The 13866-nt window shown below is 43.9% G+C and overlaps 1 protein-coding gene across 4 annotated transcripts in view; it reads left to right on the top strand.

Annotated features, from left to right (window-relative positions):
- Positions 1 to 13866, top strand: part of LOC138764894 (NACHT, LRR and PYD domains-containing protein 3-like) — a 56587-nt gene that overhangs the window by 17378 nt on the left and 25343 nt on the right. For 3 of the 4 annotated variants that reach the window (XM_069941326.1, XM_069941325.1, XM_069941323.1), the window contains exons 2-3: positions 6306 to 6367; positions 13272 to 13438. In XM_069941326.1, coding sequence (XP_069797427.1) covers positions 6334 to 6367; positions 13272 to 13438 — 201 coding nt within the window. In that variant the 5' untranslated portion in view covers positions 6306 to 6333. Of the gene's footprint in view, positions 1 to 1692; positions 1834 to 6305; positions 6368 to 13271; positions 13439 to 13866 lie in introns of all 4 variants that reach the window. The other variant, XM_069941324.1, reaches the window with a different exon arrangement.

Here is a 13866-nt window from a genome sequence, read left to right as displayed (position 1 = left end):
AAAATGACAGAAGGAGAAGGGAATGAAAAGAATTGACTCAGTGGAATTTCTTGTTTATTTTTATTGAGTGACAACATTGTTTGACGGGTTTAATGTATCTTAGATTCTGAACTTTAAATGAATGGGAGGGTAGGTAGGGAGGGTGGGATGAGAATGGGGGGAGAAAACGACACTGTATATATTTGAAAAGGAAAATGTATGTATCTTGATCAATGTGGTTTATAGTGTAAAAAGTAAAAAATTTTTAAAAATTTAAAAAAAAGAATCTGAGATACATAGATGAAATGGACAACCTGCGGTTTTTTTCCCAGGGCAGGAATAGGGGACAACTCCACAAAATGAAAGGAGAAAAGTTTAGGGACGGCATCATGGGTGCATTTATTTTTAATTTTTACACCATGTTGTGGGTGCCCGGAAATCCTTGCTAGACAGGGGTGGTGGTGGAGGCTGAAACGTTAGGGGCATTTAAGAGACTCTTAGACAGAAATATAAATGAAAGAAAAATAGTGAGTTACAAGGTATGAAAGCTTTAGTTTGTAGGAATATATAGGTGAGGAACTTGTTGTAGACTTCCACAGTGCTGATCAACACCGCAATGATCAGGATTGTCTTCCGTGACGGCATTCTCCTGTTAGGGGTGGGATGGTGGGGAAAATGCAAGACTCGCTCACATTCGATTAGTTGACTTGTATGAACACATGAGATGGTACATTCATTCAGTATCGCGACCCTTCGCATGTCCCCAGGCCCATGCGGTATCATCTCCCCTATTTTAGGTGGACATTGTGGCTACTGCACCTACACATTTTCTCATTTCTTGGAGTGCTGAACCTCAACCTCTGACTTCCCAAAGTCAGAGGGCGCCAGTTGTCATGAGAGTGGGAAACCCCCCCCCCCCCCCAACTTCCCCGGCCAATTGCAATCAAATTCATATGGTCAACTGCTTTCTGCAACACACTGAGCCACCCCTATAGTGCATTGGTGAGGGCTGTGTGCATATTTCCCTTTTAGCAGGCCATTAATTGTCTCATTCAGACTGGATGCCTGTGGGTGATAGGGAATATGCAGTAGCCACAAGATGCCAGTCTCTGCCACCCAGTTCTGTATTTTGGCCCGAGTGAAGTTTGAGTCCTGGTCAGATTGTACCTTCCACAGTACTGATGCTGTAATCCTTTAATGGTGCTATCCTGGTTGGCCCACTGATGTGGCAGCACCACCAGGACACACGAATAGGTATAGACCATTGTGAGGGGAGGAGCAGCCGCAGTGTGATGGTCTCTGCAGCTAAGTAGCACGCAAGCAACTGCCGCTCAAACAGGGCATAGTGAGAGGAAGCTTCAGGGAGGAACTTTGTCCAGAATCTGTGTGGGACTCTGTGATCTTGCATCATCTGCCAGAGGTTCCACTCGGCAATTGCTTTCGTGGTAGAGACCTGCAATTCAAAGGACACCCCAGTCTGGCATGGGGCCAGCGGCAGTGCTTGTTTACCAGCTTGTTTTACCATTTCAAAGGCTGTTTTCTGCTTGGGTCCCCATTGGAATGTTGTTTTCTCTCTCGAAACACCGTAGGGTGGAAAAGCAGCATAGTTAGATGGGGAATGTGCTGGAGTCAGAAACAAAAAAAAGCCCACATACTGCTGGGTTTCGACCTTATTTGTGGCCACTGAAGCATTGACGATCTTATTTTTTGCAGCCGCAGGAATTTCTCTCTGGTTGGAATCTCACTAGATGCCTCGGAAGAGGATTATTTAACTGGGGCGCTGCATTTTTTCAATGTTAACGGCCTTTGCTCGTGCATACAAGGAAGAAATTAGTATGTCAAGGGCATTCTAAGGTAAACACAAATTGACCCTAGGAATTGGAAATGAAGGAAGTTGGAAAAAAAGCACTGGTCAAATTGATAAAGGCATAGCAATGCTTGATCTCCCGTCTCCCATTGTCCTCCACCAGGATGACCACATCAGCGACTGACAGTGAGGGGAGTGGCAACCTTGTTTACCTGCCTGTAATCAATGGTCATGTGCCACGTGCAATTCTTCTTGCGTACGGGCCAGATCGGGCTGTTGAATAGGGAGGCAGCAAGTCGGATGACTCTCTCCTGCAATAATCCATCAATTGTTTGTGATTTTTTGGTGCCCCCAGACACCCAGTATTGTCTGGTGCTGACTACCTTGGAGAGGGGGTGGGAGATGATTATGCACTCCCATTTGGCTGCTCCAACTACTATGGTCATGCAGGCAACCCCAAAAGTGAATCTCCTCCTGTTGGTACACAAGGACTGCCCCTTGAGCACATTCATTCCAAGATACACTCAACGGCCTGACAGGTCGGTGTGGTTCAATGCCTATGGATAGGCAGAGGGTGAGGTCTTTGGTGGGAACAGTGGACCCTCCTACCCTCTACAGAGACCTACTGTCCTCTCCAAACTGCAGGATTATTGGGGATAATACTGTGTTCAGCCCCAACATCTACTCAGGCCATCCAACAATAGTGTGTTCCTGTTGGCCCAATGTACGGCCGGGAAACATGGCCTTGGGTTGCCTGGACAGGACAGAATCGCTGAGTAAATCTTCAGGGCCTCTATTCTGTGGGGGGGGTGGGGGTGGAGGTTGGCCACCCTGCAGGCGATGTTTCCTCTTGCTAGATATGGGCAATTTCCTTGCACAGCAGGGTTGTTAGCTTTCCCCGAAGGGAGTCGGGGCCACTGTGGGTGGAGTAGGAGCTAAGGGGGGATTGCGCTGAGCCATGGGTGGGGACTTCTAAACTCCTCCCTTCAATGCTCCTTCCAGAGAGCATACATAGCAGAGATGTGAATCCCATTAATGCGAGCGCGTTCCACACTGGCACACACCAATACCTTGTAAAATTCTTTGCGAGTAAACTGGGGGTGTCACTTTACCAACCCTTGCCTCGGTCTTGCGGAATTTACCGGGTGCCTCCCACTCCATGTATTCAAGCCTTTCTAGAAGTCTGATGACTTTCCAGACAGTCTTTCCAGTTGCCGGTCCCATGAGGGCCAGGACCACTGCTTTTAGATCAGGGTATGCTGTGGTAACTGTGGTAAGAGTACTCTGCTGAGGCATCATGTCACCCTTGTGTTCTCGGGGAAATGGCGATCACGGACTCCCCCAATGATCCCGGTAATTAATGTCCATTCTTTGATGACCATTATCCCTTCACTAATAGTGTTCTACTGTGGCCATTGTTTAGATTCCATTCTAGGAGAGTGGCGTATTGGGCTCGCCATATGGCCCACCCTATCCCATATGGAGGTGCCACCACTGACCCCTTCAGACAGTGCCTGCAGGTTATTATTGGTGATTGGATAGGCCAGTGGATCTCAACCTTTTTCTTTCCACTCACGTACCACTTAAAGTATTTCCTATGTCATAGGTGATATGTGAATAGGAAGGGATTGCTTATGGTGGTACATGAGTGGAAAGACAAGGATTGAGAACCACTGAGATAAGCTATCCAGGGTGCTCGCTTCCTGGTAAGAGAGACCACATTGGGAGCATCCTCATCCCAGAGTCAGAGCAGCCACACAGCCAGGTGTTTGCCCGGCCACTAGTGATATTAATCCTCTAGCCCAGTTATCTCTTTAGCTGAATTGTCATGTCTCCTTGGTCTCACAGCAGCCACAGATATGTCCCCATGAGGTCCCCGGAATCTCTGATGCTTCCCCATTCTGTAGCATTGGCGGAGTGCCATTGTGGTAGGTTTGGGACTGTGTGGTCACCAGCTTTGCCTGCAGGTGTATATGTGCCAGTCTCCTCTCTCTCACCACAGTCCATCTATATGTCCCCATCCCTGACCACGTGTCAAACCCGTCCCCTCACTGGCCCAGATCTTAACTGGATCAAGCTGTCAGTTGGACTGGCAAACTGTGTGCATCTGTTGCATTTTAATCACTTTCATCTCAAGATCTGTGGCTCAGGCTTGGGAAGCCCACGTTGACTCCTGCAGTGCAGAACAGCATTACTAGAGTGTCTCTGTCTCTTTTTTGGGGGGGCGCTCTCTTGATCTTTCTATGGTCTCACATTGGTGTCTCAGGAGAGAAGCTAGCCAAAGGTCACCCATCTGTCTCCCCGTAGTCTTTGGGAACCCTGACTTCTTGAGGAGGGATACTACATGGTGTCCCATTTTCTCACCATATGGCTCCAGGTGTTTGGATCGGTCTACTGATTTGCCATGATCCACCAGCATGTTAGCCAAGCTCCCAAGCCCTGCACCATAGTTGGTCCACCTGGGGATCCTCTCACTGCCTTCACTGGCTTTCCTTCCCCAATTCCAAAATATCTCCTCTGTATCCGTGTTCAGTCATGACTCCAAGAACCCTGCTTAAGGCATCAAATATTATGAGAAAAACAACTTTGACAAGTCCCTTTATTGATCTTTATTGAGACACATAGGTAAATTGCAACATGGATAAAACACACACGCCCACTCAAATACAATCGCAGTGGATAGAACAACTATCTGATACTTGCAACCACTCATGGAGAAATAGATTTGCAATCAAGGAATAAAATACAATACCCGTCATCCTTTGACATAGTCCAGGCATGGCTCTGAACTAAACTAGTCTAGGATCAGTAATTTCTATGTATCCAATATAACAGATCCCAAACCTTTGCCCGCACACACCTTACCAATGACTCTCCAGCATCCCCCATGGTTCGCAACATGGAGTAGAACTGGGGTTCGTCCCGAGGCAGATGGACCACATGTGTTGGGCATTATAGTGCAATCAACTGGAGAGTCTGGTCCAGGTGTGGGTTAGGTGATTGCAGGGGCCATTGGACAGGAGTGTACTAATCTGTGGGCAGGCCCTGACCTTGATTGGCAGGTGGGATGACTTCTGACTAGATACCCACCATTAGTCTCACATAGCATGCATGATCCTCCATATTACACAACCCTCTTGAATCCATGCTACATCTGCCTGATGAAAACATTTCTATTCAGGTGATGTGCTATTTCTTCTTTAATGACAACTTCAAGCATTTTCCTGAACACCGACATTAAGCAAACGGAACTATAGTTGCCTTTCTTGTACATTTTTGTAATATTAGAATAACATTTGGTGCTTTCCCATCTGCCATGTCCTGTCCAGAGAATTTTTGTAAATTAGCACTATTATTTCTGCTATAACTTCTGTCATTTCTTTTATTACCCTTGGATGCATTCCATCAGCACCAAGGGACTTATCTACCATCAGGCCTTAGTTTGTTCGGCAATAAAGTCTTTAGTGATATCAACTGCATTGAAGTCCTCATCTCCCATGACATTCATAACATCACTCTTTGACAAATTAGACGTGTCCTCCACTTTAAGACTGTCCTGAAGTAACCATTTTGGCATTTCCCATTATTTATTGCCCCTTCTTGTCTTCCAAGGGACTTACATTCATTTTAGCCACATTTTTTCCACTTTATATAATTATAAAAACTTTTAGCATCTGGTTGTCTATTTTGGCTAGTTTATTTTCATAATATATCGTCCTCCTCTTTATTGCTTTCTCCTTGTGACTGCATGGGTTTTCTCTAGGTGCTGCTGTTTCTTCCCATATCCCAAATTGTCTGGGTTAGCGGATGAGAGGAGCAAATGTGTCAGGAAATCTCAGCCAGCTGTAGGATAACAGGGACAGAACAGTTGCTGATTTCAACTTCCCTCATTGATTGTGATTCTCATAGTCTAAAGGATTTTTTTTTTCAAACAATATGTCAATAGAGACAAAATGGCATTGGACCTCCTCTTGAGAAACATGGCAGGACAAGTTACTGAGGTGTCTGTAGAGGAGTACTCTCGGTCCAGTGATCATCACTCTTAGTTTTAAAATATTCATGGGAAAAGACAGAACTGTTCCACATGTGAAAGTTCTCACTTTTATTAAGGCTAATTTTGATGTCCTGAGGAGACAGGAGCTTGCAAAGATTGATTGGGATAGGCTACTTTCAACCAAAAGGGGAACTTTGCACATGGTGGGAGATTTAAGAGACTGGGAAAGTTCAGAGAAAGCATATTCCTATGAGAATGGAGAGTAAGAATGAGGTACGCTGGATGACCAGAAATATTTAGGCTCTGTTAAAGTAAAAGGAGATGCGTATCTGTTAGGGAAGGTTGAAATCAAACAAGTCTATTTTGCAGAAGAAGATAGCGGAACTCACAAGAGGGAAATATGGAGGGGGTATAATGTGCCTTTGGCATTAAGGGTCATGGAGAATCCCAACTTTAAGAGAGCAAGCATGTCTTTTTCATCTTAACATCTATCTAATTCTCATTTGATTATTGCATTTACGATAGGTAATCATCATCTGCTAATAGGAGCATCATGGCCCAAGATCCAAGAACTGCAGTGAATGCAGGCAAGTTCACATTTTAATTAAATTATTTATTATCTCATGGACAGGGTTATAGTGAAACCTTAGCTTTGCATGCCGTACAGCGGCTCACAGAAAAGTACCATGCTGTGATGCCATTTCCGATGAACAAAAAATGTTCAGAGAACACGACAATAAAATTAATCATGTCAATGGTACAAAATAACTTAAATGTTTCAGTTAAGTCAAATTTGAAATTTAAATGAAAAATAACAGCAGCTTCCTGATGTAAATGTGGCATGGCCATCAGTCCAGTCATGGTCCAGTACTGTCCTGACTCCCTCTCTCCTTGTCTTTTGGCCTTTTTCTCAGCCGCCTATACCACCATACTCACTTCTCTCCTTGTCAGCAACTAATGCTGCTTACCCCTCAGTACAATCAGAGTGTTCCAATGGATGGTTGAGGATGAGTATCTGGATATGGATTTTGGTGAGCACTGTAGAGTCATGGAGAGAATCCAAGGAAAGCATCTGGTCTGGATGGAGTACTCAGCCAAGTATTAAAAATCTGTGCTGACCAACTTGCCAATGTATTCACAGATATCTTCAACATCTCACTCTGGCAAGGCATGATACTCGCCTGTTTCAATGTGCAAAAGGAGAGTGTGATAACCTGCCTAAATGACTATCGACCAATGGGTCTCACATCAACAGTGATAAAGTGTTTTGAAAACCTGGTGTTGAAGCATATCAGCTCTTGTCTGAGTGACAACATGGATCCGATCCAATTCACCTATCGTAGCAACAGGTCTATGATGGATGCCATTTCATTGGCTTTATATAAAGACCTGGAACACCTGGACAGCAAAGGAGCATACATCAGGATTCTCTTTATCGACTAATTTGAATTTAACACCATCATCCCCTCAAAAGTGATCAGCAAAATGCAATACTGGGACTTAACACCCCCTGTGCAATTGGATCCTGGATTTCTTCACTTCCAGGCTACAATCAGTGAGAATTGGTAAGAACTTCTCCTCTACAATCTCTATCAGTGCCGGAGCACCTCAGGGTTGTGTTCTTAACCCCCTACTCAATTCACTCTATACCTCCAACTGTGTGGCTCAGTACAACAGCAACACCATCTGCAAGTTTGCTGACAACACAACGGTAGTGCGTTGTATAAAAGGGGTGATGAGTCACCATATAGAAGAGAGATTGAAAATTTGGTTGAATGGTGCACCAACGACAAGTTACCAAAACCAAGGAGCTGATTGTTGACTTCAGGAAGGGAAACCCAGAGGTATTCAATCCAGTGATTGGGTAATCAGAGAAGGAGAGCAAATTGAAGTTCATGAGAGTCACTTATTTCAGACGATCTTTCCTGGACCTGACACACAAATGGCTTTGTTAAGAACGCACATTAGCCCCTCTACTTCCTTAGAAGTTTGCAGAGGTTTGGTATGATATTGAAAAACCTAGCAAATTTCAACAGATATATAGTGGAAAGTGTGCTGACCAGCTGGCTGCATCATGGTCTGGTATGGCGACACCAAATACCCCCGAGAGAAAAGCCCTCCAAAAGGTAGTGGACACAGCCAGTACATCACAGGCAAAACCCTCCTCATCTTCAGGGAATGCTGCCGTTTGAGAATGGCCGCGATCTTCAAGGATCTACACCACCCAGTTCATGCTCTATTCTGGCTGCTGCCATCAGGTAAGAAGTATAGGTGACACAAGGCTCGCACCACCAAGTTCAGGTACAGCTGTTACCCCTCCACCATCAAACTCCTCAACAACAAACTCAACCAGGAACTCGTTTAAGGATTCTGACATTAGCACTTTGTTGTTATTTTTCTCTCTGTATTGCTGTTGGTTCACATTTCTTTGTTTGTTCACTGAGTACATTGAGTTAGTTCTTTTTTGCATTGCCAACAAATGGTTACTCTGCCTCACCCACAGGAAAAAGAATCTCAGGATTAAATGTGATGTCATGAATGTACTCTGACAGTAAATCTGAATCCGTATTCATGAAGTTGTACTCATAACGTCATACTCACAGAATGTGAACCCAGGGAGTTCATGCCCTTGTAATTGTAGCCAGTGGAGAGCAAGCCCAAAGAATGCGAGCTATTGAAGTCGTAGCCGAGGGAGTGTGATTAAATGCATCCAGAGCCCCTGGAGTGCGTCCCTCCCCACCCCTGGAGTGCGTCCCTCCCCACCCCTAGAGTGCGTCCCTCCCCACCCCTAGAGTGCGTCCCTCCCCACCCCTAGAGTGCGTCCCTCCCCACCCCTAGAGTGTAACCCTTCCCACCCTTGGAGTACGAGCTAATGCAGTCATAGCCCAGGGAATGTGAGTCCAGTGTGTGTGAGCCTCTCCGGTCATAGCCCGTGGAGCGAGAGCCCTTGGAGTGTGAGCTAATGCTGTTGTATCCCGTCGAGTTCGAGCCTACGGAGTTTGAGCCCGCGGAGTACGAGCTAATGCAATTATAACACGGAGTATGGGCCCACGGAGTGTGAGCCCATGGGGTCTTTGCCAATGCAGTTGTACCCCATGGAGAGCGAACCCTTGGAGTCGCAACCCTTGGAGTGTGAGTCCAGAGAGTACAAGCCGAGGGAGAGCAAGTTACATAGCCAATGAGATGAAACATCGGCACCTGGACAAAAGTTCCCCCTTTTGGTGCCTTTTCAATTTTTCTCCTACCCTTAAAACAGTCCTCTCTAGTTTTAGACTCTCTACCAAGAGAAAAATATTCTTCCTCATCCCACTGACCCATACCATGACCATTCCCCTTCAATCCATGCATCTGTCTAAATTCTTCTAAATTGAGCCTGCATTCACTACTTCAGCTGGCAGCTCATTCGACACTCCCACCACACTGTGTGAAGAATTTCCCCTTAATGTTCCCTCTAAAACAGTGCTTTTCAAACTCTCCCCCTAAACTCACATTCCACCTTAAGTAATCCCTATGCCATAAGTGCTCTGTGATTAGTAAGGAATTGCTTAAAGTGGTATGTGAGAGGGGGAATAAAGGTTGAGAATCACCGCTTGAGAAAAATTGTCATGGGCCCATTTCCTTTGGAGTTATGAAACCATGCACATAACTGGTCAATTAAGTATGATTAAAATAGTGGGTTTTGAAACTTTCCACTCGCATACCACCTTAAGTAATCCCTTACTGATCACAGGAATTTCTGAAGATGGAATGTGATCTTAGGGGGAAGTTTGAAAACCACTGCTCCTAACCATTTCCTTTTCACCCTTAACCCATGTCCTCTGGGTTGTACCCTCAGTGGAAAAAGCCGACCTATATTTACTACGTCTGGAACCCTGATCATTTTAAATACCTCTGTAAAATCTCTCTTCATTCTTCTATGCTCCAGGGAATAAAGTCTAACCTGTTTACCTTTCCCTGTACCTCAGTTCCTGATCCATGCCCTCTTTCAATCTTATTGATATATTTCCTGTAGTTCGGTGACCAAAACTGCACACAATACTCCAAATTTGGCCTCATCAATGTCTTGTACAATTTTATCATAAGATCCCAACTCATATGCTCAAGACTTTGATTTATGAAGGCCAATATGCCAAAAGATCTCTTTACCACCCTATCTACTTGTGATGCTACTTTCAGGGAATTATGATCTGTATTCCAGGATCCCTTTGTTCCACTGTACACCTCAGTACACTACCATTCACTGTGTATGTCCTTTCTTGCTTTGTCCTTCCAAACACGTCATATCTGTCTGCGTTAAATTCCATCTGTCATTTTTCACCCCATTCTTCCAGCTGGTCCAGAGCCCTCTGCAAGTTTTGAAAGCCTTTGCATCATCTGCAAACTTACCACATTGTCAACTATATCAATGATCTGGATGATAAACAACAATGGTCCCAGCACCAATCCCTGAGGCACTCCACTTGTCATAGCCTTCAGTGTGAGAAGCAATCATCCATTATTCTCCTGTGTAGCCAATGTCAAATCCAATTCACTACCATCCCATGAATACCAGCATCTGAACCTTTCTGACTAATCTCCCATGTGGGACCTTGTTAAAGGCCTAACTAAAGTCAACATCCACAACCTTTCTTTCATCAACTTTCCCGTAAACCTCAACACTCCATCAGATTGGATAAACACTACCTACCACACACGAAGCCATGATGACTATCCTTAAACAGTCCTTGGCTGTCCAAATACTTGTCTACACAATCCCTAAGAACATCTTCCAATAACTTGCATACTACAGGTGCTTAATCTTTTATCCAAAATTCTTGGGACCAGACCCTTTTTGGAATTTGGAGTTTTTCAGATAATAGAATAATCTGAATAATCAGTGGTACTTTTAAGTATTTGCACTGCTGGACGTCAGGGGCGGTTGTGGCGGCGCTGGGCATTGGGGGCACTGGACGTTGGCAGTGGTTGCGACGGAGCTGGACGTTGGAGGCAGTTGTGAAAATGTTCGGTTTTCAGAGGTTTTCGGTTTACAGAATTTCAGATGAGAGAATTCGTACCTGTTCTGACATCAGGCTCACAGGTCTTTAGTTTCCAGGGTTACTTCTGGAGCCTTTTTTTTAAACAATGGAACATGAGCTACCCTTCAATCCTCCAGCACCTCATCCATGGCTAAGGACACTAACTTTTTCTGCCAGATCCGCAATTTCTACACTAGCCTCCCTCAAGGTCCAAGGAAATATATTGTCAGGCCCTGGGAATTTATTTACCCTTAATAGCTTTAAGACTACAAGCACCTCTTCCTCTCTAATCTCTATTGGTTTCATGGCCTCACTGCTTGATTTCCTTATTTCCCACAACTCCGTACCACAGTAAATACCTCTTCCATCTCTTCTGTTTCCATACTTAGCCGACCACTCTGATTTTCGAGGGGATTAATTTTGTCCCTTACTATCCTTTTGCTCTTAATACCTGTAGAAATCCTTAGGCTTTTCTTTACATTATCTGACAAAGGAACTTCGTGTTTTCTTTTGGCCTTCCAGATTTCTTTCTTTAGTTTTTTTTTTCTTGTATTTTTTATACTCCTCGAGTACCTCATTTGCTCTGTGTTGCCTATACCTGCTATACACCTCTTTCTTCTTCCGAACTATATCCCCAATATCCCTCGAAAACCAAGATTACTGTGCCTTTAATCTTAACAGGAACATGCAAACTCTGCTCTCAAAATGTCATCTTTGAAGGTCTTCCTCCAACCAAGCACATCCTTTCTCGAAAACAACTCATCCCAATCTGCACATTATGGATCCTATCTCATTTCAAAAAAGCTTCCCTTTCTCTAATTTAGAATCTCAACCTGAGGCCTAGACCTAACCTTCTCCAAAATGATCACTGGACCCAAAATATTTCCCTACACATACTTCTGTCACCTGTCTCATTCCCTAATGGGAGATCTAGTATTGCACTCAATGATTCATAGTGTACTATGATTGTATATATCTTTGGAGATAAAGAAAGATCGAGATCAAGGCATGTATATTGACTATGATGTTGAACAAGAAAGTTTACATAGCATGGGATCAGGTGCAGTTTACAGACATTCTAGAGAAACCCAACAGTTATGCAGCACCATAGAAATTAAAGGGTATACAATGTTTTGGGCCTAGATTATTCATCAGGTATGAGCAAAAGCAGCCAGCTGCCTGAATAAATAGGTGCAGGAGAAGAGGCAGGGGGAATAACAGAGCAGGAGCAGAGGGGTAATCATTTTGTTCAAGAGTGTGTGAAAGGATCTAACATATCTGGAATAGAAAGGGTAGGAGCATTTTGCAGGCTCGGATCTATGTAGGAGACAGGATGAAAGACAGCGCAAGCCCATTATGAGGTGATGAACAGTTTTTTTTTCTGCTTCTAAATCAAAACATTAAATTGGTGGTGAAGGGAGACAGAAAAGCATCTGGCCATATTACTTGGCTTCATTAATGAACTCAAGAACCTTGAGGGATGTCATAGGAAATTAGCGCTGTCTGTTTCTATTTTCAAATCTGGTTTTAATACAGGTACACAATCCTTTATCCAGGTTTCTAAAATCCGGAAAGCTCCAAAATCCGGCAAGTGGGGAGAGAGACGGCAGCGTAAGTTGGGCAGGAGGTGTGGGGGGGGGGGGGACTGGCAGCGTGAGTCGTGGGGGGGGAAACGGCAGTGCGACTAGAAGGGGTGGGGGTGGATACGGCAGTACAATTTGGTGGGCTAAAATCTGGCTTTCCGAAATCCGGAAAAATCCGAAATTCGGAACACACTGTTCCCCCAAGGGTTCCGGAGAAAGGATTGCGTACCTGTATTTGCAATATCTATATGGGTCAAATAAAACCTGTGTACCGAAGGAGGATCAACTCGTGTCATTTTTTAATGTTAAACGTGCTATTCATCTAATTGAATCCATGCTGCCTCATTCGTTTCCCCTGCAATTTTTTCTCCTATCCACATCAAATCTCCTTTTGAAATAATTGAACATTTCTTCTTCATTCACCTTCATAACCACAGTTCCACCTCAATTCCACTTCTCCAACTGCATTTTGCATACTATTGTATGTCTGTCTGCCTGCCTATTATTTCACCCCAATCAAAACTCCACTCAATCTCTTTTCCTTCAAGGCGCATTTTCCAATTTTCTTCCAATCTAAACCTGTAACCAAACTTCCTCTCACTGGACCCACAGCATCAATGAAAATTAGTTTTTGGTTTGTTGTGGCATGGTTTGTGAACTGTAATTTCAAGTCAAATAAATAAACATAAGGGATGGCATGAAAAGCTAAACAAGAAAGGATTAGTTGCAGAAGGCATGAATTTGACATGCAATTTAATTTGTTGAGACATGCAATGATGAAATGCCAAATGATTTTTCAGAAGACATTTGATGTAATTTATAAGAGGCTTCAGCAGTTTGGTAAATGCAAACCCTGGAATAATGATTGTTAATGTTTCACTTTTTTCCCTTAGATCTGACCTTTAAGTTCACTAAACTTTTGGAAAATTGCAAAGAACATCATCTGTTCAAATTAACGCAATTCTACCGGGACCGATTAGAAAAGGCAATTGAGGAAGAGGTGAAATCAATCAGCTCTGTGTTGAAAGAGAAGCAGCATTTCAGTGAAAAAGACCACTTGGTGAGTGGCACAAAAATCTAATGAATTTCATTTCTCCCATATTCACAAAACTGAAAGTGCATTAACTATGAGAACACAAAGGTTTGTTGAAGGGAAACAGAGCAAAGATAAACTGATAAATTTGAAAACTATTCTCAGATGTTTCTGTACAGCAAATAGGTATGATTTGACTTCCTGCAACGACAAAATTGCACCTCCTTTCTTGGCTAAATTTAAGGAATTTGGAGGTGACAATGATCTGCAAAGAAAATGAGAAGCATTTTGAGCAAAAATATAAGACTCCTTCCTATTCATTCAAGATTCCTTTATTGTTATGTAATTGACTTTAGTGTGCTGTCAGGCAGACTGATTCACGACCAGCCAAAATTGGCGGGCACCTCTTCGTCAGAGAAAGAGAAGCAAAAGAGGCTTTTCCCACCCCCCCGAAA

Source organism: Narcine bancroftii, chromosome 5 (assembly GCF_036971445.1).
Source record: "Narcine bancroftii isolate sNarBan1 chromosome 5, sNarBan1.hap1, whole genome shotgun sequence".
In the NCBI taxonomy this organism is placed as follows: Eukaryota; Metazoa; Chordata; class Chondrichthyes; order Torpediniformes; family Narcinidae; genus Narcine; species Narcine bancroftii.
Note: the sequence above shows the minus strand (reverse complement) of the source record. Positions and strands in the feature narration are given on the sequence as shown.